Genomic DNA, 27,196 nt, shown 5'->3' with positions numbered 1-27,196 from the left:
TTTGTGTGTTTGAAATAAACTTGAATTTAAATGAGATGAATTACTTCTTATGGGCCGATGTAAAAAGAAATTGAAAAGGAAATAAATTTTGTGCTTATAGATGTGTAAAAAGAGGTTTGCAGAGAGAGGTAAGATTAGTTAGTTAAAAAGTACTGTATAATCTTTTCACTTACTATTTTTCAAATCCAAAAAATAAAAAAATTCACCATTTCTCTGCTTATGATTTTTTTATTTATTTTTTTTAACAATGAGTAAATTACACTAACCTCCTAGTATGAAGTTTAATGTGTGCGCTTATTTTATTCTTTTCAAATTCTATAAAATGACAATTTTATTCTTCCTTTTTTAGGTAAATTACACCACTAGGCTATAGTAGAAAGAGGGTTGAAACTTGAAACCTGAAACTATGGTGGCTCACATGAATGTGGATTATATAAGCTACTGTATTAGTTATAATCACTACTATTTTTAAAGTAAACACATACTTTTAAGATTAGAAAGATTCAATCAATTTGATCATTTGCCATGGAATTGGCGGGTCTGTGGGCCATATTGTGACCTGGTGTCGCAGGGTCTATATTCGGTGCCGGGTGGTGGTTCTAGGTCGATGTCGTCGTTTGCAGTTCCGTTAAGGTCTCCTTCCTCCGCTACCTCCCTGGTAATTGGTACTAACCTCTCTCTGTCTCTCTCTCTCTCTCTCTCTATATATATATATATATTATGGTTGACATACAATTATTAGGGTTTTAATTGAATTAGGGTCCTTCTGTTCTTCCTAGGTATATTTGTATCTCTGGCTCCGTTGATGTTCAACTGTGTCAGAACAGAGGACATTGACTATCCCCCTTGTGAAGAAGGGGAGTGGAGGTTAGAATTCTCAATTGCTCCTATTGTTTGTATAATTATACATATATATACACATATGTAGTGTGCATATAATATGTGGTTTTGGGGATGATGATGATGCTCATTACTTTTTTTTTTTTTTTTTTTTTGAAGGTAATTGAAATTAAATGGCTTTTGATGAACTCTTTTAATATTATAGGGTTTGATTGTGGGTGGACCATAAATTTAGTGAGAAGATGACATAATGTCATATATCTTGTTGTTAGATGGACTTTTATTTTATTTATATTTTTGGTGGTGTCAGACTCTTAGAGCATTCCATAATTCATCAACAAGCCTGTCACATGAAATGCACCAAAACCAAAGCAAGCCACCCCTGAAAGAAATAAATGAATTCCATGCAATCCTTTGTCCCACATACACTGGACAATTACCGAGAAATTCTCTGAAGTGAGAGGATTCAAACTCTCCACCTCCGGTGCGAACCTGGTCTTTAGGCTATCCCCTTGGGTTCTTGTAGGGGTTTTATGCTTCATTCATATGTTGCAAAAAGTAAAGTTACATCTTCCGTTCCATGCGGCACATTCCCATTAAAGAAATCACACTAGATAAAGGCCTTAATATGACTGAAAATAAATGCGTTAAAAGATAATGTTAATTAGTTAAGTTATATCTTCTCCTCAGTAGTTTTCTGCTTCTTCTTCTTCTTTTCACACACTGTCATAATCTTTAGCGTTGCTGGCAAATGTGAGAAATTTTTGGTTTCGTTGTTAGAAGATAAAAATTAATTTCAAGTACCAAATCAACAAGGATCCCTTAAATTCCATTTTAGTAATTTTGTATTGACATCAATATCAGGTTACAGGTCTCTGATTTAACGATTTAACTGAAGCAACTAAATACTAAAAACAACCATGCATGTGTTTGGGCGGTTGGAATGGGGGGCATGCAAAAGTTGTAAATGCGAGGAGGCTCTTTGCAAGTGTACCGTGGCTTGCAGGCTGTCCTTTACGTGATTAATCCAAGTCTAGTTTAAAGTCAAACAGAAGTAAAATACTAATTAGAAGTGTCTTATTACATGTCTTCTTGATTAAACTGAATTGTGAATGATTATAGCCTTAGCATCATCTATGTGCTTGTCGGGATCAACAGAAGTAATCCTCATTATTTTTTCAAATTTCTGAAATTGCAGGTTGAAGCTCTGGCTTTTCCTCGCTTGTGTTGTATCTTTTGTCTCTCTAGCGGCTTCAGTAGGTTTATTAATTCAAAGTTCAATTGTGAAAACTGGCCCTTCAGCGTCAACAAGAACTGTAGGTGTTTTGCAGTGTGTGTTCGTGTTTATCAGGTAATTGCCTTTTTTAAGCTTTAATATTGTTTCCTGTGTTCCGTTTTTCACTTAACATTATTGAATGTTTATGCACTTGGTCTAAATGGTCCTCTCTCTATCTCTCTCTCTCACACACACACGTATGTGTAACCACACTGCATATTCGTAAATGTTCTCACGTCATTCATGACTGTATGATGTATATTCTTGAGTACAACCAGAAAGGGGTGGACAAAAAAATGTCCTCCTGTGTCATTCTCTCCAATAACAAAAATATTGTTCTTTACAGTGGACTGATTTATTGGACTTCTCATTCTGAGTAAGCCGGGGCAAATCAAAATGTCTTACAATTTGGAGCTGAAACTATCACTTCAGGGATTCTTTCATGTATGTATGATCTTAGTCATTTATGGTCACACAGTTCATTGTATGGATTTGTGAAGCAATCAATACAAGATTACAACAAAAAAAACAGTACATAAATTTCTCTCTTTCAGGATAAGTATGCATATTGGTGTCTTACTGCAATCCACAAGACCAATTATTAGCCCACAATCAACCTTCTATATGTTGGGTTCTTTAGATCGACTAAACGTATTGCTTGTGTGTAGTTGAATGGTTCACTAACTAGGGCTTCATTTCTTATATATATGGTCTAATTCTGATCCATGGTTGATTTTGGAGTTTCTCAGTGCCTCAAGCTCCTCTTTTACCTCTTTCATGGTAGGCCTTTTGCGTCCCTTCAATCATAAGCATTTTTTTGCTACCTCAGCTACTCCTTTTAGCTGCTCAGCATGTCCCTCTTTCTTCACTTGATCCTCCAGGATTTGAAGCGACCTTCTTTGAGCAAAGAAACGAAATACATAGCTAGACCCCTGTCCCCTTCAGGTCTATCCAGAGAGAACACATTCTTTCCAGTTAGTAGCTCTACAAGGACAACTCCAAAGCTATAGACATCGCTTTTCTTGGTTAATAAGCCTGAATAGAAGTACTCGGGATCTAAGTAACCAAATGTCCCTTGCACCAATGTGGGCAGCTGAGTTTGATCTAAAGGAACCAATCTTTAAACTCCAAAGTCGGATACTTTTGCAGTGCAATGATCATCCAATAGAATGTTGGCAGACTTGACATCTCTATGAATTATACTTATTGGATAAGAATGCATATGCGCAAGTGCTCCAGCAGTTTCTGCTGCTATTCTCAAGCGCAGTTCCCATGGCATTGAGGATACATGACCTTCATCATGTATATGGTGGAAGAGGGTATTGTTGGTGATAAATTCATATACTAGTAGGGGAACTGGTGTTTCTAGGCAACAACCCAAGTGGTTCACCACATTTGGATGCTTGATTTGGGAGAGAATAACTACCTCATTAACGAATTGCTCAATTTGGCCTCGATCTACCACCTTGGACTTTTTGATGGCGACGACCATATCATCTTTTAGAGTTCCTGCATAAACTGTGCCATAACCTCCTTGGCCAATAACATTGCCATCACCGAAGTTGTTGCTGCTCTCTTGAACTCCTCTTCCGTAAAAATCTTGGCTCCTTGAGCAGAACCTTTCCTTTTGCAGTTGGAAAGCAGTTGTTGTAACATTATACCACCGTTCTGCTTAAAAAAAGTTTCTCTGCACTTCATGATCTTCTTTTTGCGGACTCGCCAATATAAGACACAGATGATAACAAACATAAACACAAGGCTCATTCTCATACCTATATTTAAGTGAGGCGAAATATTTATCTCAAGTAGTTTTGCTTATAATTGACAAATATTATTGATTGGAGAAGATAGAAAAAATGAAGCATGTGTTTGGTTCTTAAAATTGCATGTTTTACTTTTAACAAATTAAGGCACTGTATCAAGTGCATTCAAGTTTATAACTAAATGGTTCGCGTAGTGTTACCAAGATGTTTCTTTATTATTTTAGAGACTACTTTCTATGAGGTTCACAAAACAATTTTATCTTTACTTACCCACAGTGGCCTTGGTTTTCAAGCAACCTTGTCCACCCTTTCTGCAATCTCCATGGTAACCCTTAGGAGAAAGACAAACGTATCTCCCAGCAGTGTTCCTACAGATGTGTGTGCAATCATTGCGGCCTTGATTGTCGTCACACTCATTGACATCTGAAACCAATTAACTAAAAATATTATATATATATATATATATATATATATATATATATATTGTGCAAAAACTCCATATCCCAGAAGAACGATATACAAAATAAGTACCTTTGCAACCGTTTGGGAGGTATGCGTTCCCCTTGTAACCCTTAGAGCATCTGCAGTGATATCCTTCCCCACCATCCCAGTCATAGCACTCGCTATTCTCCTGACATAGATAACCTGTCTTGTTCTTTTTAGCTTCTTCACATCTTGTCTCACCGACTGCCCAATCTAGCACCATAGGGTATGGATTGAGGTCGGTTAAGTTGCTACAAAGATCTAGCGACGAGAACCCATAACACTCTTGTTCGACCACAAAGGCGTGGCTGCACAAGCTGTAGTTGAATACATTCACATAGCCAAAATAGTTCTCTACCACTATCTTGAAGTCCCGTAATCCTTTGGGAATGAAGGTCTAGCAACAGCCCATGCTGAGCACAATCCATTGATTAATTTATACGTCATGTTATAAAAAGACTTGCAACTGGCGGCTGTGTAAGTTTTCCCAGAAAGACACAGATGGCTCCTGTAGTATTATAGCCTACGGCAATGAACTTGTTTCTTGTACTTCAGAGGGGAAAACTAGTTGAAAGTTGTTGATCCTTGGTGGTGTAATTAGCCTGCAAGCCGCGGCAAACAGTGGCAATCGGGGACAAAATTCGCAGTTGACCCTCGAGTGCTATGTTCAGGACGAATAAATTACCATTCAGATACGTTTTGGAGTAGGTACATGTGATCAGAAATGACTCGTTTAGGTAGCAGCCTTGTGTCACATTCTGATTCCTAACGACGCCATGAGCGTAGAAGACACGCATGCTGGTTGGCTAAGAACATTCATTGACTGGGAATGGTTCCAGGGAAGAGGCGTGCAGGACCACAAGATAGTACCTCTTCAGAGTTCAGGCAGGTCAACTCGGTTCAGTTTGAGGTGCTTGTCGCTAGTCGTGGACTTGACTATGAAGAAGGGAGTTGGCCATCCCTACACAAACTGGTAGGGAGCTGGAGCCGTTCCCCTGACGAGACCAAGGCAGGTTGAAACCAGTCAGCTTGTATCCTTAGGAAGGCAGGTCATGGTAGCTGACTAGGGCACTTGCGCGAGCTGAAACAACGCCTTGGTGCCACACGAGCCGTGCCGCTGCACCAAATCTCTAGGCCCGTGACAAATGGTATCAGAGTAGGACTTGGGGAAAAGCACAAAGGTGTGCCCCCTTGTCGATCCGAGGGTCTTGAGAATGAAGTGGGTGCACTAAAGCATCGGTGGGCAATCAATGCTGTTGGAGGAGAGCCTCCATCTCCCCAGGAAGACGCGTCCTTTGAAGCTAGAGGGCCGAGCGCATCGGATTGCCGGAAGGCCGCGCGCACCAAAGTTCTTGCAAGTTCAAGAGGCATGCAAAACGTTGTGAAGGGCGGGTATCAAGTTAGCCGGAGGGCCCTTGTTTGCTCGGGGTGCTGCGGAGGCGGCATAACGTTGAGTTGCGTCCCGAAGAAGTGGGCGTCCCTTTAGTTCGAAACCGTATCATTAGGCGAGTGCAGCCAGGGGTTGTACAAGGAAGCGATGGTGGGCAGGCGAGCATACCACTTGGAGGAGAAAGACTTTGGAATGTTGGACGCAGCGGAGTCAGCGTCGCACTGCGAGGAAGGTGTCGCAGAATTTGGGTGGGGAAGAATGTCACGTTCTGATTCCTAATGACGTCATGAGCATAGAAGATACGCATGCTGGTTGGCTAAGAACATTCATTGACTGAGAAAGGTTCCAGGGAAGGGGCGTGCAAGACCATAAGATGGTACCTCTTCAGAGTTCAGGCAGATCGATTCGGTTCAGTTCAAGGTGCTTGTCGCTAGTCGTGGACTTGACTATGAAGAAGGGAGTTGGCCATCCCTGCACAAACTGGTCAGGAGCTGGAGCCGTTCCCCTGACGAGACCAAGGCAGGTCAAAACCAGTCAGCATGTATCCTTAGGAGGGCAGGTCGTGGTGGCTGAACAGGGCGCTTGCGCAAGCTGAAGCAACGTCTTGGTGCCGCCCGGGCCGTGCCGCTGCGCCAAATCTCTAGACCCGTGACACTTGGCTCGTCCCGAACAAATATGGAATTTTAAGATTCCCATATCTATCTTTGTAGCCAGGCATGCCTTGAGTGATAGCAACTCTAGCTATTATCACTGCTAGTATCACCCCTCTCACCGTAAGCCTCAGAAGCATTGCATGCAAGTCCATAGCTTCTCTGTTACATGTCTAGGATGATTGCAGAAACAATGAAACCTTTATGGTTTATTTGTGTATATATATTATATTACATAGAATCATTTTGCCGATTATAGAATTTCTTCCATTTAGGAATAAACTACCTCATTTTGTTTGTCTTGTCATTAAAAATGTATGGTTCTGTTCAAAATTATCGATTATTGTGTTTTATTTCATGTACGAAAACATTGTAACAATTGCAATGCTCTTAACACAGAAGCAGATCTCAACTTTTTTATGTGAATAGTTTCCAAAACATCACTAGGAACCACAAAATTTGCTTCGGTTTTAGTGGCTAATTTTCTATTGTTAGATTTGAACCTACCTTGAGTGTAGATGGTGTGTTCAGAACCAAAAAAGGGTATGAAAAATTTTGAACTTGGGCAGTTGTAAATTCATTTATGTACAAGGTAAAATCAATTGGTATATTTTCTTTATAACTGGTACAAATTTGTCCAGTAAGAAATCAACCTGTACACTTTTAATTCAAGACTCAAATTTTTCTCAGGCACAACTTTGCTACTTCAGGATTGGATGATTGAAACTATAAGACATTTTGATTTTGGGTTGGGGGAGATGAGGCTATATGTTACTTTTTCCACATGTCCAGATTTTGTTATGTTCCTCTGCAATTCCATTGTGGGTAGGACCGCAAACGAGCAAGTCTGCTTTTGACTGTTTAACCTTGAGTTCCACAACCAAATTGAGAATCAATTTTGATTTTGGTGTATGTTTTTTTTTTTAAGTACTGTAACAGTAAACAATGGAGTGTTTGGTAAAAATATTTTGTTTTCTACAGAGCCGAAACATTTCGTGAATAGTGATCAAAAATCAAAATACCAATTTGATAGTTTTAGAGCATCTCCAATGGGCTATCTAGAATTAGGGAATTAGGCTCTTCGAATTTGCCACATCAGCATTTTTCAATAGCCACGTCAGTATTTCCTATAGTCACGTCAGCGTTTTAGAGCCTCCAAATTTTAACTATTGTATGTAATCCAATGGTGCATTTTCGTTCTCTAAAAATATTAATATCTTAATATTTTTTTAAATTTTTAATAAATTTTATTTTTTAACTTTTTCTTAAGTGCTATATTTCTAATGGATATATTTATAACGACTATATTTTTCATCTTATATAAATAATTATTTGTTCATCTCATCATCATTATATTCATCTTTATCATTCTAGCAAAATATCAATTCACATCTTCTTCAATCTCAAAATTCCAATGGCTTCCTCATCACAATTTTTTTCTTTGTAAGACTCTAATTCATCATCCTCTTTATCAGATAACCCTATTGACGCGTTAATTCAACATAATCAAGACGCCTTTTGTTCGATTTTGAATTCAGTGAACCTAAAGATAGTAAAGCAAGTCTTTAAACCGCGTAAGAGGCGATACATTCATTATGATCGAGAGGGAAGCTACCATCGACTAATGAAAGACTACTTTGGCAAGAATTGCACATATCCACCAAAGTACTTTCACAGACGATTCAGGATGCGACGAGAACTATTTTTTCATATCCTGAATGATGTTAAAGCTTATGACGACTACTTCATCCAAAAAAGGGGTGCAATAGGTCATTTGGGGTTGTCTTCTATACAAAAGATGACATCTGCAATACGTATACTCGCATATGGTTGTATAGCCGGTCATTGTGATGAGTATATTAAAATTGGTGAGAGCACTGCCATTGAAACTCTGATGACAATTTTTTTTTTTTGATAAGTAACTCTGATGACATTTTGTAAGGCTATTATTGGTGTGTATGGGGAAGAGTATATGTGCCCACCCAACGAAGCCAACATAGCACGACTATTTCAAGAAGGGGAGGAGAGAAGATTCTCGGGTATGCTTGATTCTATCAACTGTATGCACTGAGAGTGGAAGAATTGTCCGGTGTCATGGCATAGCACGCACAAAGGACGCTCTCATACGCTTACACTCATATTGGAGGCGGTTGCCTCAAAAGATTTGTGGATCTTGCATGCATTTTTTGGAATGCCGGTCTCACACAATGATATTAATGTGCTGGATCATTCTCCGATATTCGACAGTATCGTTACTTGCCAAATTCCTCCAGTTAATTTCATTGTGAATGGCAATTACTATAGAATGGGGTATTACTAAGGGTGACAAATTACGACTACGAGTTAAAAGTGTTTGGATTTGGCATAAACAGGTTTGGGTCATAAAAGGGTCGACACGATTAACCCATTTACTTAAACGTGTCAGGTTAGGGTTAAGGAGTTCAACCCGTGTAACCCGTTTATGACCCATTTAACTCAACATGTTATAATCGTGAATATGACCTATGTAATATGTTACCTGTTTAAACCCAATTACTATGGATGTTAAGTCATTTTAACATAAACCTTGTCTATGCCTTATGATTTTTCTTTTTATTTTGAATATTTAGGTTAATTATAATAATTTTTACTATTATTTAGTATTTGATTAAATATTAAATATCTCGTTTTGATAAACAGGTCATTAAACGGGTTAACACGTTTACCCGTTTAATAAACAGGTTGGGTTAGTCTTGAGGATTCTTGACACGATTATTAAATGGATTGGGTTTGATTTTATCTATTTAGTATAATACCCTTACATCGACAGGACACGAACACGACCCACAAACACGAATTGTCACCCCTAGGTATTACCTATCTGATGGTATATACCTAAAGTGGACAATTTTAATGCAGACCATCCCGCACCCAACTACAACAAAAGAAAAACTTTTTGCTCAGAGACAAGACCTGTAAGAAAGATATGGAATGAGCTTTTGGGGTCTTGCAGATCAAGTGGGTAATAACGCAAGTATCAGTGTGGTTTTGGGATAAAGAGAACTTGTACCTTATAATGAAAACGTGCATCATCCTTCACAACATGATCATTGAAGATGAGCGTTATGCCAATGTTGGAAGATGGACTCTACCACCAGAAGAGACAATCTCGATTCCCACTTTAATTCAAAATCGATCAGTCTTAGCGGCACATATCTACTCTCGCCAAATCCAAATTCGCAATAAAGAGACAAATACGCAGTCGAGGAAAGATTTAATTGAATATTTGTGGAACCGCTTTGGTGAAGAAAGTGTTTAATTTATATTGTAGTGGGCGTATCTGGTGATAAATAGACACATTTAAATGATTGTGTCCAGTGATAAAGAGACACATATAAATGGTTGTGTCCAGTGATGAAGAGACACATATAAATGGTTGTGTCCAATAATGAAGAGACACACCCAATCCGAAAAGGTACTTCTATTTCTATAAATACCCCTTAGGCTGTCATTTGCAATTCGTTCATTTTTCCATTCTCTCTCCCTCTCTCAACATGAACCCAACCCAAGTGGGTGTGGGTTCAAGCCATATAGTCAAATGGTTCGAACAATTAGACCAAACATTTATAGCAATGAACCATATTGCAATTAGTCCAAGCCAAATGGTTCAGATCGAACCTAATTCATTCTTTATGTAGGAGAAATATATTTTTTTGTCAGAGAGAGTATTACACAGAGGAAGTTCGTCGTATCCACGAGTTTGTAATACTGCTATTGGTAGATGTAAACCGTTGTATCCTGGGAAACAAGCACCACAGAGTCCGTCAACATCATGTGGGGCGTAAATTGTCTTAAGGATATAGTATTCAACACTAACCTCAATTCAGGTTTTTTATTTATTATTATTATTCTATTGCTTTAATTTGTATATTTAATTAAATATTGAGTTAAATATTTAATTAATTATTTTTAGCATATTATTAATTATTCCATGGCATATTAGTATAAGGTTAATTATATCTTAAATGTCATTTGAAACATATATTTTCCAATACTTTTAACTTAAATTTATATATATATATATATATATATATATATATATATATATATATATAAAGATAAATTAATAAATAAGAAATATAAATAGAACTGAATTGGGTGGAACGGAGCGACCTTGGTCCGTTCTCGCTCGAGTTTTTACTAATAAAAATCATTCCACCAAATTAAATTAAACATACTTTGAAATTATTATAAATATAGCAGAACGAATACCCAGTTTGACAGACAAATTGTCATCCCTAATTCCCTGTACACGTTACAAAACATAATTGGTGTGGATGACACCCGTGACTTTGATATCAATGTCTATTTTACTAAAATGACCTTTTGTATGAAAAGGCAATGTCTATCAAGCCAGCAAAGTGTTTCCGGGCAAGCACGTGAAGATTGCATAGGACTGCAAATTAATGGTTGTTTTGGGTATGGGAGAGACCTACAAAAACGTCTCAGCATTCAAATTTCAAGCCAAATCACAACCATCCAATTTCAAAGTCATTATTAGTGGCAAGTATTTATTTATATATTTTAAGAAATGTATCTCAGACTTTTTTCATAAAACAAAAAAGTCATTATTCACTGCTTGTCTTGCCTACAATCTTGTTATAAATAGTTTCATTTATATAATGTATCCACCTTTTATTATACTAAATTTACGTTTGGTTTTATAAAATTAGAGTTTTGAAATTAAAATTGGTAAAATTTGAGAAAAGTAATTTAAAAAATTAAACTAATTTTTTTTCCAATTCTATTAATTTCAATTTTAAGACTTCAATTTCATGAAGCCAAACATAACCACAACACATTTATTCAAGATTAATTAATTTAACAGTTGGGATGTGGGCGGTTTCGTGTGATGCAATTAATTACTCTCCCTTGTCATTTCAGGATTCCGTTAGGATCCTGTCTAGTTCTCGTCGAGCTTGTTGGCATCTTGAGTTGAGTTCTCTATTGACGTCTCTGCAAAATTAAACAGAAAACACATAAAGAATATCAAATACACAATAAACACTAAACAGAAAACACATAAAGAATATCAAATACACAATAAACACGCACAAATTTTTGCTTTGTTCAGTTAAAATTCGGACTACATGAGTTACAGGAATTTCAATATGATAATCAAAAACAATACCAGATACAGAGAGCTCGAAATAAATACTCTCGCACTAAGATTGATAGTGAAAATTAATAATCTCTGATTCTTAGGATTTCTTAATTTGAATTTCTTATACTTATCTAGATAGTTTCCTACTTGTTATTTAGTTTCCTTATTGTAAAATTTGATTTATTTAGAATAGGATAATCTCTGATGAGCACTGAAAAGTGCGCATTTAAACCCGTTAAGCTTAAGCATTCTAGTACCTTTATCTATCTTACTTTGCCGCTTTAGACTTATTACGTGTTATTTATATTTTCAGGCACTAATCCCAAAATTGAGCTAACTCAGCCAAATAAGAGCTTAATTGAAGCAATCCTGAGATAAACCAAAGGAGGGAGCAAAAAGGAATCAAAGTTGTGCAGCTGAAAAGTTCGATCGATCCAACTTAGAGTTCGATCGATTGAACATCTATGATCGATCACAGTACTTCTCGATAGATCCAACCTTGGCCTTTGCTGAAATTCCAAGTTCGATCGATCCAACATCACCTTCGATCGATCGAACCCTATTTTGTCCTATTCAAATGATTGATCTTATCCACAGTTGTACGCCTACCAACCACTTTTGTCCTTTTCCCCATAAATATCTTTGAAATATCTCAGCCTTGTCCTTATCCGGAGGAGTCAGACCACTTCGATCGATCCAAGATGTAGTTCGATCGATCGAACCCATCTTCGATCGATCCAAGTTAAGGTTCGATCGATCGAACTTCCTCCAGCGAGAAAAAGTTAAAGTCCAGCTCATTTATTCCGTCCTTCACCTAATCACTGGAGAATATGCCTTGCATGACCACAGCTCATCATAGGGTGTATTTGACCTACCTATATAAGGAATATGATACACTTTTTGGAGAGGAGTCTAGAGTCTCTTGTCACACATTAAAAATCATCTTGGAGGCTATTCTTGGAGAGGAAGAAAGGAAGAAGCTAGAGCAACCATTGGAGGAGATCTTCATCTACAAGGAGCATCCATGGAGTTAGCCCTTGAGGGTTGGATCATCACTACCATGAGTGGCTAGACATCTTCTTGGGGCTAGAGTTAGCCCCAAGCTTGCTTTCTATACTCTAATCTTGTGTATTATTGAGGGATTAGTGTTGTATGATACATCTTGATATTCATGTATATATAAATCTTGATTATTTCATGGTTTGTATGGTTTAATGCTTCCAATTGACTATTCTATGCTACCCATATGTCTATGTATGCTAAAGTAGGATATTCATGTGCTTATCTCTAGATTTAGTGTTTTCGATGCATGTCTATGTGTATTGATGCTATAGATCTAGAGATTATCAAGATGATATGCTTAATGAATGCTATTTTGGTTCATTTGATGGTTTATGCCTATTCTTGATGATTTGTGCCTCTCCCCTAGTCTAGATAGCTTTATTTTCATGCTAGTAGTGTAGATTTAGTGTAGTGGTAGTATAATGTTAGATGGGAGGACAATCTACTCTTGATGTTTGATGTTCCATGCTTGTGAGTCCAAATGGCATATTCCTCTAATATTGTGTTGTATGTGGATTGTGAGCTTAATGAAGGATTAATGACTTATTTTGATCTATTGTGCTATCCCCATGTTGTCTAGACAATATATGCTCTATTATTTAGATATATTGTACTCTTCACATGATGTTTAGACAATACTTGCTTGATTTGTCATCCTTGCCAATTGAATCAACCTAATGCACACACACACCCTTATCATATTGCAACACATCCATTACCCTCAATTGATCACTTGTTAGTAGTATAGAAAAGTATTGCTTGGTGGTGATCTCTACACCCCAAGACCTCTCTCTCTCTTGTTTACCTCATATTATTTTATTTAGTTGAATTCAATTTAGCTTAATCAACCAACCAACCAATTGTGTGATCACTCGACCTACTAACCCTAATTACCATAGTTCACAATTCGATACACCATCAAATCCCTTGGGACGATCCCTACTCGCCCTATCTATATTTTATATAGAGAAAGGTAGTAGTGGCTTTTTATAAATGTAAAACTTGGCCACCTCCTAAACACACACAACTCTCAAGCTTTGTTGGTTGTGGCGACTCCATCAAGGAAACCAACAACAAGTTTTTGGCGCCGTTGCCGGGGATTTTAAATTGGCAACGTCGAATTGTGAAATTCAATTAGGATTAGTACTCTTTTGATCGTGTCTTTACTTTCTTTTTATTTTCTGTTTTTGATTACTTATTAAGTTTGTTCTTCATTAACAAGGTGCATTGAGCAAGGAGCTAGCAAAGTAATTCCAAGCTAAGGAGCAAAGCAAAGCAAAGGAAAAATGCTTAAAATGAAGAGTTGCTAAAAAAAAAAATTTTGCTAAGCTAAGCTTTTAAATTTGGAGTTGAAGTGCTAAAGGACTATTGTGAGACCTTCTTACTCAATCTCCTTAGTTAAATCGGGGGCCCACGTGGAGGCATTTATTTGACATACATTGCATTTGAAAATTGTGGTTGTGAAGTTTAATTGCATTGTTGAGAAAGTTGCTTATTCGTGTTGCATTGTGCATGCATGGTCGTCGTTCATTGAGACCTACTCTTGTCCCTCTTGATTTGCATTTAGAATCCACTATTAGGAATCCAAGGGGAAGAGGAAGTTCACATAGAACCAATCTACCAATGGATGCTCTCAATGATGATCATGTTGAAGACCTTGGTCACATAGACCAACAAGGCATCCTTCACCCTAATGTGCAAAATGATAATATGCAAGTTCCATTAGGCATGCCTAGGCCATACATTCATCAACCTCCTCAACAACAAGGCCAAATTCCAATGGGAATTCCAAGGCCAATGTATGCACCACAACCCCCCATCATTAATCAAGCTCAATATAACCAAGGTGTCCATGTTGCACCTCAAGTTGTTAATCCACCACTCGCATTGAGAGATCACTATGTGCCTAATGAGTATAATGCACCCACATGCATTCAATTGCCACCATTTAGAGCACACCATTATGAGATTAAAGCACAAACTATCCAAATGCTACCTAACTTTCATGGACTTCCTAGTGAAGAACCTTACAAGCATTTGGATGAGTTTCTTGAAGTTTGTTCAACCGTTCGATACACGAACATGCCGGAAGAAGCTTTAAGGCTGAAACTTTTTCCATTCACCCTTAAAGATAAGGCGAAGTATTGGTTCAACAACCTTAGGCCTTTTTCTATAACTTCTTGGGCAGAAATACAACAAGAATTTTTGAAAAAGTACTATCCGGTTTTGAAGACCAATGCTATGAGAACCGCCATTAGGGAATTCACACATGGGGAGGGAGAAACTTTCCACGAGGCATGGGAACGCTTCAATGAATTGCTTAGGAAGTGTCCTCACCATGACATGCCTAAATGGCAATTGGTCCAATTCTTCTTTGAAAGCTTATCGGATAATTATAAAGGCATGGTTGATGCTTCAATGGGAGGTTCTTATATAGACCGGCAAGAGGAAAACGTGTGGCGTCTTTATGAGAGCATGAGTGAAAACTCTTTGCATAGAACATTGTCATCTAGGAATGGTAGAAATTCTCAAGGTAGGAAGAGTGTTGGCTTACATCAAGTTGACCACTCAAATGATATAACCGCCGAGATGAAGTCTTTATCTCAAAAGTTTGATCAATTGATCAATCAAAACTTGGCTAATCAAGTGTCTTCCTTTCCTAATCATTCTCCTAGAGCTCAAAATGAATCATGTATGACTTGTTCTAGTGTTCTTCATTCTACTTCTAATTGTCCTCATGGACAAATTCAAAATGAACCCATTGAGCAAGTTAATGCAACATTTGTGAACCAAGGGAACAATCCTTATGGTAACCATTACAATCCCGGTTGGAGGAATCATCCTAATTTTTCTTGGAAAAACCAAGGGGAGAGCTCGAACTCTTCCCAAGGCGGTTTTCAAGGGAAATACATTCCACCTCCACTTCAAAACCAAGGATCCCAAGGTTCAAGACCATATAACTCACAAGGAAATCAATTTGCTAATTCTCATTTTCCTAACCAATCATATTCTCAAGGAAATTCTAGAGGTTCCGCTTTTGAGGAAAAGGTTTTAAATGCTTTGGGCACCCTAGAAGCAAATACTCAATTTTTGCATTCTCATTCTCAATCAATTGCCAAGCTAGAAACCCAAGTAGGGCAAATAGCTGAAACACTTAATGCTAGAGAGAAGGGAAAGATGCACGTGAATGCCCCAATCAAACAACAATGTGTTGTAAAAACCAAATCCTCATTGGAAGGGCATAATGTTGAGCATGTCAATGCGGTAAAAACCTTGAGAAGTGGTAGGGTAGTAGACAATCAAGTTAGAATGCCTAATGAAGAGAGTGAACCGGTACAACCTCAAGTTGTCACCCGTCCCGTTCCACACACTATTCCTCCTTCATTGCATGTGCATGATCTTGAGAATGAGAAGCCCTCAAATTGTGAGTTGAAAGATGATTTCCAAAGAGATTCATTGAAAACAGTGTTGAAAAATGTGTTTGAGAAAAGTTCTTTGAAAAATGTTATTCATGATTCTTCTTTGAAAAGTGATTTGAAATCCAATGAATCGAACAAGTCCAATGCTGAAAATTCTTTGAAAGAAAATGTTGAAAGAGTTTTTGAAAAAGCTCCATTTTCAGACGCCTTGAAAGGGTCCATTTCAAAAGAAAGGCAAAAGACCAAGAACAATGAGATAATGGATATGTTTAGGCAAGTCACAGTCAATCTTCCACTTTTGGATACAATTAAGCAAATTCCGGCTTATGCCAAATTCTTGAAGGACTTATGTACCCAAAAGCGGAAGAACAAGAGCCAAACATCAAAAAAAGTGGTCTTAACCGAATAAGTGAGTTGCATTCTACAACACAACACTTTGCCAAAGTTTAAGGACCCCGGTGCACCTACAACATCTTGTGTCATTGGTGAACATGTCATCAACTGGGCACTTCTTGACTTAGGGGCTAGTGTTAACCTTCTTCCCTATTCGGTTTATGTCAAATTGGGCCTAAGTGAATTGAAACCGACGTCGATGGTTTTACAACTTGCTGACCGATCCATTAAGAAGCCTAGGGGGATAATTAAGGATGTGTTGATTAAGATTGATAAGTTCTTCTTCCCGGTTAACTTTGTCGTCATTGACACGGAACCGGTGCCCAATCCAAAGAACCAAATTCTGGTTATCCTTGGCCGTCCTTTATTGGCAACCTCAAATGCCAACATAAATTGTAGGACGGGGATAATGAAGATTTCTTTTGGGCACATGAGAGTGAAGTTGAACATCTTTAACCCCACACCCAATCCATTTGACAAATATGAAGAAGAGGTTAATGTGGTAGAGGAATATCATGATCTTGCTTGTGAAAGGAATGAGCTTTTGTGCATGAACAATGTTTCAAAGCCTTCATCTTCATCTTCAGCATTGCATGCAAGAAAAGTGATTTCGAGCTCTTGTTGTGAAAGGGCGTGGAAGCCCAAGGAAAGTTTTGACAAGGAACTCAAGACGTCTTTTGAGTTTACCCCAACAAGTTCTTCTAAGAACCATTTGTTGGGAGTAACTCGAAACATCTCTCATCCCAAAAAGGAGGGGATGCATGGCAAGATCTTTGATCCCGGCTGAAAGAGCCCAAGGTCTTGCTAGAGACGTTAAAGACTAGCACCCAAATTCGTAGGATGTCAAAACCCTATTCCTCCCTCATTTCTATCTTGCATTTTGATTCTTGCGAAGTCTAGATACCGTTTTTGTGGTTCATATACATTGGAAGGAACTGAGTAAGGGATTGCATGAGCATTCAAGTCATTTTGAGCATTTAGGCATAATTTCGATCGATCCAAGTTTTGCTTTGATCGATCGAACTTTTGTTCGATCGATCCAACTATGGACTCGATAGATCCAGATCTCATTTTGCACCCAACACTTAGAAAAATTTTGGACCTGCATCCAAATTCCAAAATGCATGCTCTCGGGATCTCCAAATTTTCAAAAGTTCGATCGATCATAAACCATTTCGATCGATCGAACTACCTTTCGATCGATCCAACATGTGGTTCGATCGATCATGAGTCCCAACACTTAGAAAAATTTTGGACCTGCATCCAAATTCCAAAATGCATGCTCTCGGGACTTTTCAAAATTTTTCATGTTCGATCGATCGAATTCCAAGTTCGATCGATCCAAGGTTCCAGCACGTATCAACTCTTGAATCCTTAAACTTGTACATTCTTTATCCTCTTCGATCGATCGCAATCTTTCTTCGATCGATCGAAATTTGCATCTCATTAATTTAATTTCCTTTGATTTTTCAAAATTCATTCAAAAAAAAAAAAAAAATTCAAAAAATGCCATTAAGAGTGGAGACCTAAGTTCAATCGATCGAACTTCATCTTCGATCGATCGAACTCTGCATATCGTGTTTTTAAAAATATAACCGAGTTGGATCGATCACTTTGGATCGATCCAACTTCAAAAGGAAACCAAACCCTAGTCTCCCTCTTCTCTCAATCTCATCTCAATCCGGCCAACCTCCATTCCAATCATCTTCCCCATCTCCGGCGAGCCAATTCTGGCAAGGTAGAGCCTTATTTTCACCACGGCTTCGCACCATCTCTCTCATCTCATCCCTCTCGGTTTTGAGGTAAACCGCGAGCCATTTCTTGATTTAAAAGTTTAATCGATGCATGATTCATGATTTTCTATATTGATTTATGTTGTATGTGTATTAATCATCCATTTTGAAGCATCAATTTCATGATTATGATATACATATTCACACATGCATTCGGCCAAACCAAAATTGGGGATTTTTGATTTGATTTGGCATTTGGGGAGTGTTTGGGTGTTGAGGATGGGATGTTTGGTGTGTAGATGGGCCCACAAACACGTTTGTGTGGGCCCCGTGCTCTAGATCTCACAGATCTGTGACTTTTCAGATTCGGCATTCGCACAGTTCGATCGATCGAACTTGTTCTTCGATCAATCGAAGTAGTGAACTTCATTTCACTACCTTCGATCGATCCAATCTTGTGCACTTTCATGCTTCGATCGATCCAAGTGTTGGATTGATCCAATTCACTTCGATCGATCCAACTTTTGAACATTTTTCACTTCGATCGATCGAAAATTTCTGTGATCGATCGAACTTAAAGTTCGATCGATCGAACTTTCACATATCATACATACACACTCCATTCATCTTGTGTCGTCTTCATGCTATCTTTATATGCACAATGCCTGTGATATTCCACATTGGATGCATTTCATACCTACATTGCTTAGCATGATTCACATATCATCATCATCATAGATTCATGTCATCCGTATTTTGTCTATCTTATTTGGCATACATGTTTCTATTATGCACTTAAATTCTTATATATCTGGCACTGACTTATATTGAAATTTTCTTGTCTTTTTACAGATCATGCCTCCGCGGTACAAGAGTACAGCCAGGAGATCTTCGGGGCCACAGCGACCCCGCAAACATATACGGCCCAGGATAGAGATGGTTGCAGAGCCATCTCATGCTCAAAAGGAGCCCGCACAGGCTACTCCCCCTCAGTCCCCATCTCACGAGGCTGAGGAGGGAGCTGACCACATGCCATCTACATCCCAGGCTCCTCCAGCCTTCACACCATCACCTTCTCCTGTGCGCCATCAGGCAGATGCAGCCGCCATGCCATCACCGCAGCCACCTCTACCAGCTCAGCGCCGTGACCAGTTGCTGCCGAGATATGCAGCCATGACCGTGGCTCAGGAATCATACTTCGATACTGCGTACTTCTCCGAGTCTATCCTGACCCAGTCTGGCTATCAGGATATCATGCAGCGGGGCCTCTCAGCCATCTTTGCCCCAGTCACCGGCCTTGTATACCCGCGACTGGTACGGCTATTCTTTCAGCATCTCCGGCCCTCGCCACGATCTACCGCAGAGATGATCACTACACTGGACGGCCACGAGATTGTCATCACAGTTGACACTCTGGCCCGTGCTTGCCGGTGCCTACACCGGTGTCCACCTGAGCTTGCAGAGACATACCCGAGGCTGCATAGGCCTTCATTTTCTGACATGGCTGTCTCCTTGACAGGCCATCATGCCGGTGGTCAGACATTCGCCACCAGGACCTTCTTGCCTAACGACCTCTGGTTCATCGACACAGTTCTATTTCAGAACATTTACATGGCGGGCCACAAGATCCAGAGGCGTCGTGACTACTTGACAGCTCTTTACGCTTTTTACACGGGCTGCTAGGTATCTATCCCAGTCCTCATCTGGAGCGTGATGAGGTTGCTGTATGATTCTTTCATTTCCAGGAAGGACCCTAAGCGGTCCAAGGTCCTGCCCTTCGGACACCTCATCACGCAGATCCTTCTTGACCAGCGCTACAGAGTGCCCCCAGATGAGGAGCCCCTTGCACGGTCCAACTTCTATAGGAGGAGCGACTGGAATAAGAGCTACAATGTTCTTATTCGAAGTCTTCAGGAGCCAGCTGTAGAAGTAGCAGCTGAACTAGAGGAGGAGGAGGCAGCCCAGGCACAACCGGCACCTCCAGCAGCAGCAGATATCGCAGCGGACGACACACCAGTCAGTCCGGCTACCGATCGCATGGACATTGACCTGGAGCGACCTGCGGAGGAGTATGCCGATGCTGCAGATGATGCTGATGCCGATGATACCAGTGATCGATCCGCTGCTCAGGAGCGAGTTCGGGAGTCTTCTTCAGAGGCATCTCTGCCTGAGTCTCCAGTTCCCACTCCCGGATTCGGAGCACGCTTGCAGACACAGGAGGAGGACGTAGCAGCCATGCGAGCCGACATCACTGCCCACCGAGCTGAGTTCACCTCTTTCAGGGCGGATTTCATGGCTTGCTTTGCCGATCTCTCCAGCCGACTCCCTGCACCTGCACACGCACCTGCACCTCCAGCCACTGCAGATCTTCACGATCAGGCCTCCTGAGACTCCACTTCCAATTGTTCTATGCTTTTATTTCTTTTATTCTGGATCTGTATTATACTGTCACTGTTACTGTATTATACTTTGCGGCCGGTCTGTCGGCTTTATTATTTTATTGATGTACCTGTACTTTATGTTCTCTATATATTGCTTTTTGATTATGGATGTCTCTTAGTATCTCATATTTGTATGTTTGACTCCATCAGGTACACCACAATGACTTCAGTAAGAGAGTGCTGCCCAATTTTTCAGGACCACTCTTACACCTCTCTCTCTATTCTCTATTTATCCCATTTTACACTTGCATGTCCACTGTGCACTGATTATCCTATCTTGTTATCTAATGAGTTTATCCGAGTGCAAACTTTTCAGGACCACAGTTTATCCCAAGTTTGGGGGGGCCATGCCACCCACTTTGGATACTTCTATCCTGATCATTCATGTCTAAAGCACTGGTATACTCTTTCCTTTGTTCTGTTCACATATTGAGGACAATGTGCAGTTTAAGTTTGGGGGTATTGGTGTATGTTTCAGTGTTACTTTAAAATTCAAATTTTGAGCATGTCTTGTGTATTTGAGGGATATTTCTATACTTGGTCCATTTCTAGCTATGATTTTGATCTTTTGAGGACTATATTGCTTAAAATTTAAGAATTACTTGACTTGAGAGTCCAATACTCCTTGTATGCCTTGAGGATGCCATTTAGGAGTAAATTTTTCAAAAGATTGATATCTTGCTTGCATTTGTGGTCCATATCATCCTGATTTTGTGATTGTTTTGAGATTCATTCTAGGATTCTACACTAGCACCGGCGCACGCTAGCATTCAATTGTGGGTTACATGCTTTGTTGATTATTGAATTGGTTATATCCCAATTGGGCTAGTAGTGCATTGAAAGCTTTCATTCTTGATAAAGGTGGATAACAACCCCTTTTCATTGACTAGCCGGGATTCTTGCCTCATTAAGCAGTGAACTTCTCACACCAAAAGGTGGAGGGCCCAAACTCTAGGTTAATAATTGAATTGAAAAAAAAAAAAAAAAAAAAAAAAAAAAAAAAAAAAAAAAAAGAAGTTGCAAAAGCAATAAAAGTGAAGACTTCTCCAAAAAGGTGAGAAGTAGGAAATGATTAGATGGTTGTTGTCTTGATTTATAGCCTGGTTGATTTGAGTTTGTAAGTCCGTTGGGGTGTCTTAACACCTAATGCCCTAAAGCTATCTGGTTTGGGAGTCATTGACCTAAAGCTCGCTACATGAATCTTCTAGAAAGCTTAAGAGATCAACACATTGCACAATACTTCCATCTTTGATCCTCAATAAAAAATAAAAAAATAAAAAAATAAAAAGAAAAAAAAAATAGAGTGAAAAGAATAAGCGCACCTAGAACAATAAAGCTTTAATAAAAGGTCCACTCTCTTATCTTGATGATCGGTACTAGATTTGTGTGCTAGTTTGAGGGTAAGGATGTGATTACTTCTCTAGTTAGCTAAGATAGCAACACACTTGATGCCGGACCTCTCACATGGATTCTAGACTTGTTTCGATTTTCATGATCATTTTCTTGATGTGTGGAGGACCATGCTTGCTTGTTTGATGTTGAGATTTTGGGAGATTGCTTAGAAACGGTTGAAAAATTGCATACTTGAGGTAGTTTTCTCCCAATGCTTGTTTGCAATATTGGTGCCTCTTTTGAAAGAATGACCTTAATGTTTGTGGGTACCATTTCTGGAAACCCTCACGAGACTTTACTCGTCCACTAGGGGTAACCTAGGGGTTTAAAAGGCTTGTTGCATATGCTAAATGCAATCGTGTTCCCTGCGAAAATGGTGTTATCATTTTAGTTGCTTTCCAGTTTATACTTGTTTAGTTGTTCATTTCATTCCTTTACTTCTTAGTTCATTGCTAGGGACTAGCAATATTTAAGTTTAGGGGTGTGATGAGCACTGAAAAGTGCGCATTTAAACCCGTTAAGCTTAAGCATTCTAGTACCTTTATCTATCTTACTTTGCCGCTTTAGACTTATTACGTGTTATTTATATTTTTAGGCACTAATCCCAAAATTGAGCTAACTCAGCCAAATAAGAGCTTAATTGAAGCAATCCTGAGATAAACCAAAGGAGGGAGCAAAAAGGAATCAAAGTTGTGCAGCTGAAAAGTTCGATCGATCCAACTTAGAGTTCGATCGATCGAACATCTATGATCAATCACAGTACTTCTCAATAGATCCAACCTTGGCCTTTGCTGAAATTCAAAGTTCGATCGATCCAACATCACCTTCGATCGATCGAACCCTATTTTGTCCTATTCAAATGATTGATCTTATCCACAGCTACCACTTTTGTCCTTTTCCCCATAAATATCTTCGAAATATCTCAGCCTTGTCCTTATCCGGAGGAGTCAGACCACTTCGATCGATCCAAGATGTAGTTCGATCGATCGAACCCATCTTCGATCGATCCAAGTTAAGGTTCGATCGATCGAACTTCCTCCAGCGAGAAAAAGTTAAAGTCCAGCTCATTTATTCCGTCCTTCACCCAATCATTGGAGAATATGCCTTGCACGACCACAGCTCATCATAGGGTGTATTTGACCTACCTATATAAGGAATATGATACACTTTTTGGAGAGGAGTCTAGAGTCTCTTGTCACACATTAAAAATCATCTTGGAGGCTATTCTTGGAGAGGAAGAAGGGAGGAAGCTAGAGCAACCATTGGAGGAGATCTTCATCTACAAGGAGCAGCCATGGAGTTAGCCCTTGAGGGTTGGATCATCACTACCATGAGTGGCTAGACATCTTCTTGGGGCTAGAGTTAGCCCCAAGCATGCTTTCTATACTCTAATCTTGTGTATTATTGAGGGATTAGTGTTGTATGATACATCTTGATATTCATGTATATATAAATCTTAATTATTTCATGGTTTGTATGATTTAATGCTTCCAATTGACTATTCTATGCTACCCAAAAGTCTATGTATGCTAAAGTAGGATATTCATGTGCTTATCTCTAGATTTAGTGTTTTTGATGCATGTCTATGTGTATTGATGCTATAGATCTAGAGATTATCAAGATGATATGCTTAATGAATGCTATTTTGGTTCATTTGATGGTTTATGCCTATTCTTGATGGTTTGTGCCTCTCCCCTAGTCTAGATAGCTTTATTTTCATGCTAGTAGTGTAGATTTAGTGTAGTGGTAGTATAATGTTAGATGGGAGGACAATCTACTCTTGATGTTTGATGTTCCATGCTTGTGAGTCCAAATGGCATATTCCTCTAATATTGTGTTGTATGTGGATTATGAGCTTAATGAATGATTAATGACTTGTTTTGATCTATTGTGCTATCCCCATGTTGTCTTGACAATATATGCTCTATTATTTAGATATATTGTGCTCTTCACATGATGTTTAGACAATACTTGTTTGATTTGTCATCCTTGCCAATTGAATCAACCTAATGCACACGCACACCCTTATCATATTGCAACACATCCATTACCCTCAATTGATCACTTGTTAGTAGTATAGAAAAGTATTGCTTGGTGGTGATCTCTACACCCCAAGACCTCTCTCTCTCTTGTTTACCTCATATTATTTTATTTAGTGGAATTCAATTTAGCTTAATCAACCAACCAACCAATTGTGTGATCACTCAACCTACTAACCCTAATTACCATAGTTCACAATTCGATACACCATCAAATCCCTTGGGACAATACCTACTCGCCCTATCTATATTTTATATAGAGAAAGGTAGTAGTGGCTTTTTATAAATGTAAAACTTGGCCACCTCCTAAACACACACAACTCTTAAGCTTTGTTGGTTGTGGCGACTCCATCAAGGAAACCAACAACAATCTCATATTCTTATGATTTCTTAGTTTGAATTTCTTATACTTATCTAGGTAGTTTCGTGATGTTATTTAGTTTCCTTATTATAAAATCTGACTTATTTAGAATATGATTATTATTTAGTTTCCTTATTGTAAAATTTGACTTATTTATAATAAAATTTCAGTTATACGCTATATATATATGGCTCTGTTTGGCTCCATTTGGTTAAATGGAAATAAGCAAGAAAATAAAAGAAATGGAAAAAAAAAAATTATTTTCTAGCATGCATTCAGCTAGAATGAAAATTTATTCAAGAAAATTTTAGAAAAATATTAATTTGTTATTTTGGACAGCATGAAAGTGAAAAGAAATCGATTAAAGATACCAAATTTACCCTTATAATTTTAAATACTAATAAATAAATGAATTTGTATTTGTCGAAGTCTATTTTTAGCAAAGAAATAGCAAAATAATATATTATTAAATTTAATAATATAATTATTATATTTATATTTAAAATAAGACTTGATAATATTTTTTGAAGCAGGAGTAGAACTAATTATTAGTGTATGAGGAATGAAACTTAAAAAAAAAAAAAAAAAAAATCACCGAGATGTATTGATGGCAAACCTAATTTTTTTTTAGAGAGGTTTGATTGTATTTTGTTGTTGTCAATTATATATGAACTTGTGAAAAAATAAAGAAAGGTGAAAAAAAAAAAACAAAAAAAAAAAAAACAAAACAAAGAAAAAGTTGTTTTGTAGAAAACTTGTCTTGCTTCTTAGAAATCCAGTACAAAAATAAAAAAAGAAATTGTTTTTCACGATTAAGTTAATGGGTAAAATAAAAATGTCAAATAAAAAGACAAACATTTCACGCGAAAAAATTATTTCGTTGTATTTTGTACATGAAAAGTTTTGAAAGAAAATAGACAAATATGAAAACAAATTTTTTCATTAGTTTTCTCTTTCTATCTATTCAAACTCTAAAAAAATTTAAAAATTTTCTCTTTCCTTTCTTTTCTAGCTGTTTCCACCTAACCAAACAAAGTCATATGATTTTACTCAATGGAAAGGTTATGCCATAATTTTCTCATTCTTTTAAAACTTTTAAAGATAACATAACAAGTGTAAAAATTATCAAAGAATACCCCTCAAAGATCGTTATGATATTGTGCTCCGCAAAATATACAGTATTTATCATACTCCACATTATCAATCAACATTGGTTTAAACGAGAAATCAAGATTTAACATTTCAGACTTGTGAAGATATTGTCCGTTTTATCGTACTCATTGTGTTTAGAATGCATATAAATAAGAGACATCTCCTTATAAACGTATGTTACTTTTTCTATCATACGATGTGAGACGCCAGACCGCGTGAGACGCCAGACACTTAACCAAATTATTTTGATAGTACCGCTTTGGATTGCACAACAATTCATCAAATTGTATCATAAGAGATGAACGTACTCTAGCAGAAATCTCCATTAGAAACCAGGTTTGTGGCCTTAAGCATAGGAGAGAGGTAAACGCTCAAATTCCTGTTTGAGGGTGTCATATAAACGCTCAAGTTGCTTGGTCTTCCACCTAGCCCTCCTATTTTGGAACCAAACAGCTACTTGTCGAGGCTGTAACCCGAGCTCCCATGACATTTTATGTTTGAAGAGCATAAATTATAATCATGAGAGTGAAGATGGAGATCAAATAGGAACAAGAGGAAGAAACAGGGTGATGGTAGGATTAAATTATAAGTTAAACTCTCTCTCTCTCTCTCTCTCTCTGTCACTCTCACTGTGTATGTGTGTCACAAGACAATTGCACTTATTTTCAGTTAGTGAATTGAAACTCCCATTTGGATTAAAAAAAAGAAAAAATTTGTGGGGTAGCTACACTCACTGACCATAAGGAATTCATTTATCATATATGAGGTGTGGCCAAGGGCCAAACACCTTTTTGTTTTAGGTTTTGCAATTTAGTTTCATATATTGCATTTTTGGGCTAAAATAGGAAAATCCGAGCCTTTAAGGGTTATTTAATTTATTGTTTTAATTGAATTTTTAATTATTTAAATTGTCTAGTTGCTTGTGTGTTGGACTTAATTGATTATTTGATTGTTAATCGATTACATGCTTGTTTGTCTTGTGTTGTTTAAATTACTTGTGGATTGGTTTATTTAAATGGTGTTTTATTTTCTTTTATTATTATGGTTTTAATGGAATTATTTTTTATTGGTTATTTAAGATTTCATTTGTTCGTGTTTTGATTTCTCTTGATGCTAATCTTAATTGGCCTCTATTTAGTTAGATGTTAAAAATGCTTTTCTACATGGTGACTTAACCGAAGTGGTCTATATGGAGCAACCACCTGGGTTTGTTGCTCAGGGGAGTATTGTCGCAATGTTTGTCGTTTAAAAAAGGATTTGTATGGTTTGAAATAGTCACCAAGGGCGTGGTTTGGCAAATTCTCTGCCTGGAGATTCTTCCATCTCTCCGGACTTTGATATTGATCAACCTATTGCTGTTCAGAAAGGTAAATAGTCTTGCACCAATCACCCTATCTCTAATTTTGTATCGTATAATAAATTGTCCTCCTTCTTTCAAGCTTTTTCTTTGTCATCGTCCTCAATGGACTTTAAAATTTTAAAACCAAATCATTTTAAAATAGTTTAACTTGTTGAATATATTTCAGTTTATCTATCTGTCTACAAGAATCAGAAGTTGAAAACCCGCATATCATTTTAGATTGTTCAAAAAATCAAAACCCATATCTTTCAGTTTCCATCACCCGCTGTTCCTTCCCAATCAGTTTCCATTTCTTGCCC

General features: G+C 38.0%; 1 protein-coding gene and 1 pseudogene across 1 annotated transcript; one reads left to right on the top strand and one right to left on the bottom strand.

Moving 5' to 3' along the window:
* The first annotated feature begins 525 nt into the window (after positions 1-525).
* On the top strand, positions 526-2,544 carry LOC132273783 (uncharacterized; annotated as a pseudogene).
* Positions 2,545-3,236: 692 nt separating this feature from the next.
* Positions 3,237-5,733, bottom strand: LOC132272553 (wall-associated receptor kinase 5-like). The gene is made up of 3 exons (XM_059773680.1): positions 5,435-5,733; positions 4,411-4,679; positions 3,237-3,784 (listed from the first exon to the last, which is right to left on the bottom strand). Exons 1-3 carry the CDS (start codon positions 5,731-5,733, stop codon positions 3,237-3,239), a joined length of 1,116 nt encoding a protein of 371 aa, XP_059629663.1.
* Between the last annotated feature and the right edge of the window lie 21,463 nt (positions 5,734-27,196).

Source organism: Cornus florida, unplaced genomic scaffold (assembly GCF_030987335.1).
Source record: "Cornus florida cultivar Cherokee Brave unplaced genomic scaffold, ASM3098733v1 CherokeeBrave_3.0.0_Hap2_Chr09, whole genome shotgun sequence".
Classification (NCBI taxonomy): domain Eukaryota; kingdom Viridiplantae; phylum Streptophyta; class Magnoliopsida; order Cornales; family Cornaceae; genus Cornus; species Cornus florida.
Note: the sequence above shows the minus strand (reverse complement) of the source record. Positions and strands in the feature narration are given on the sequence as shown.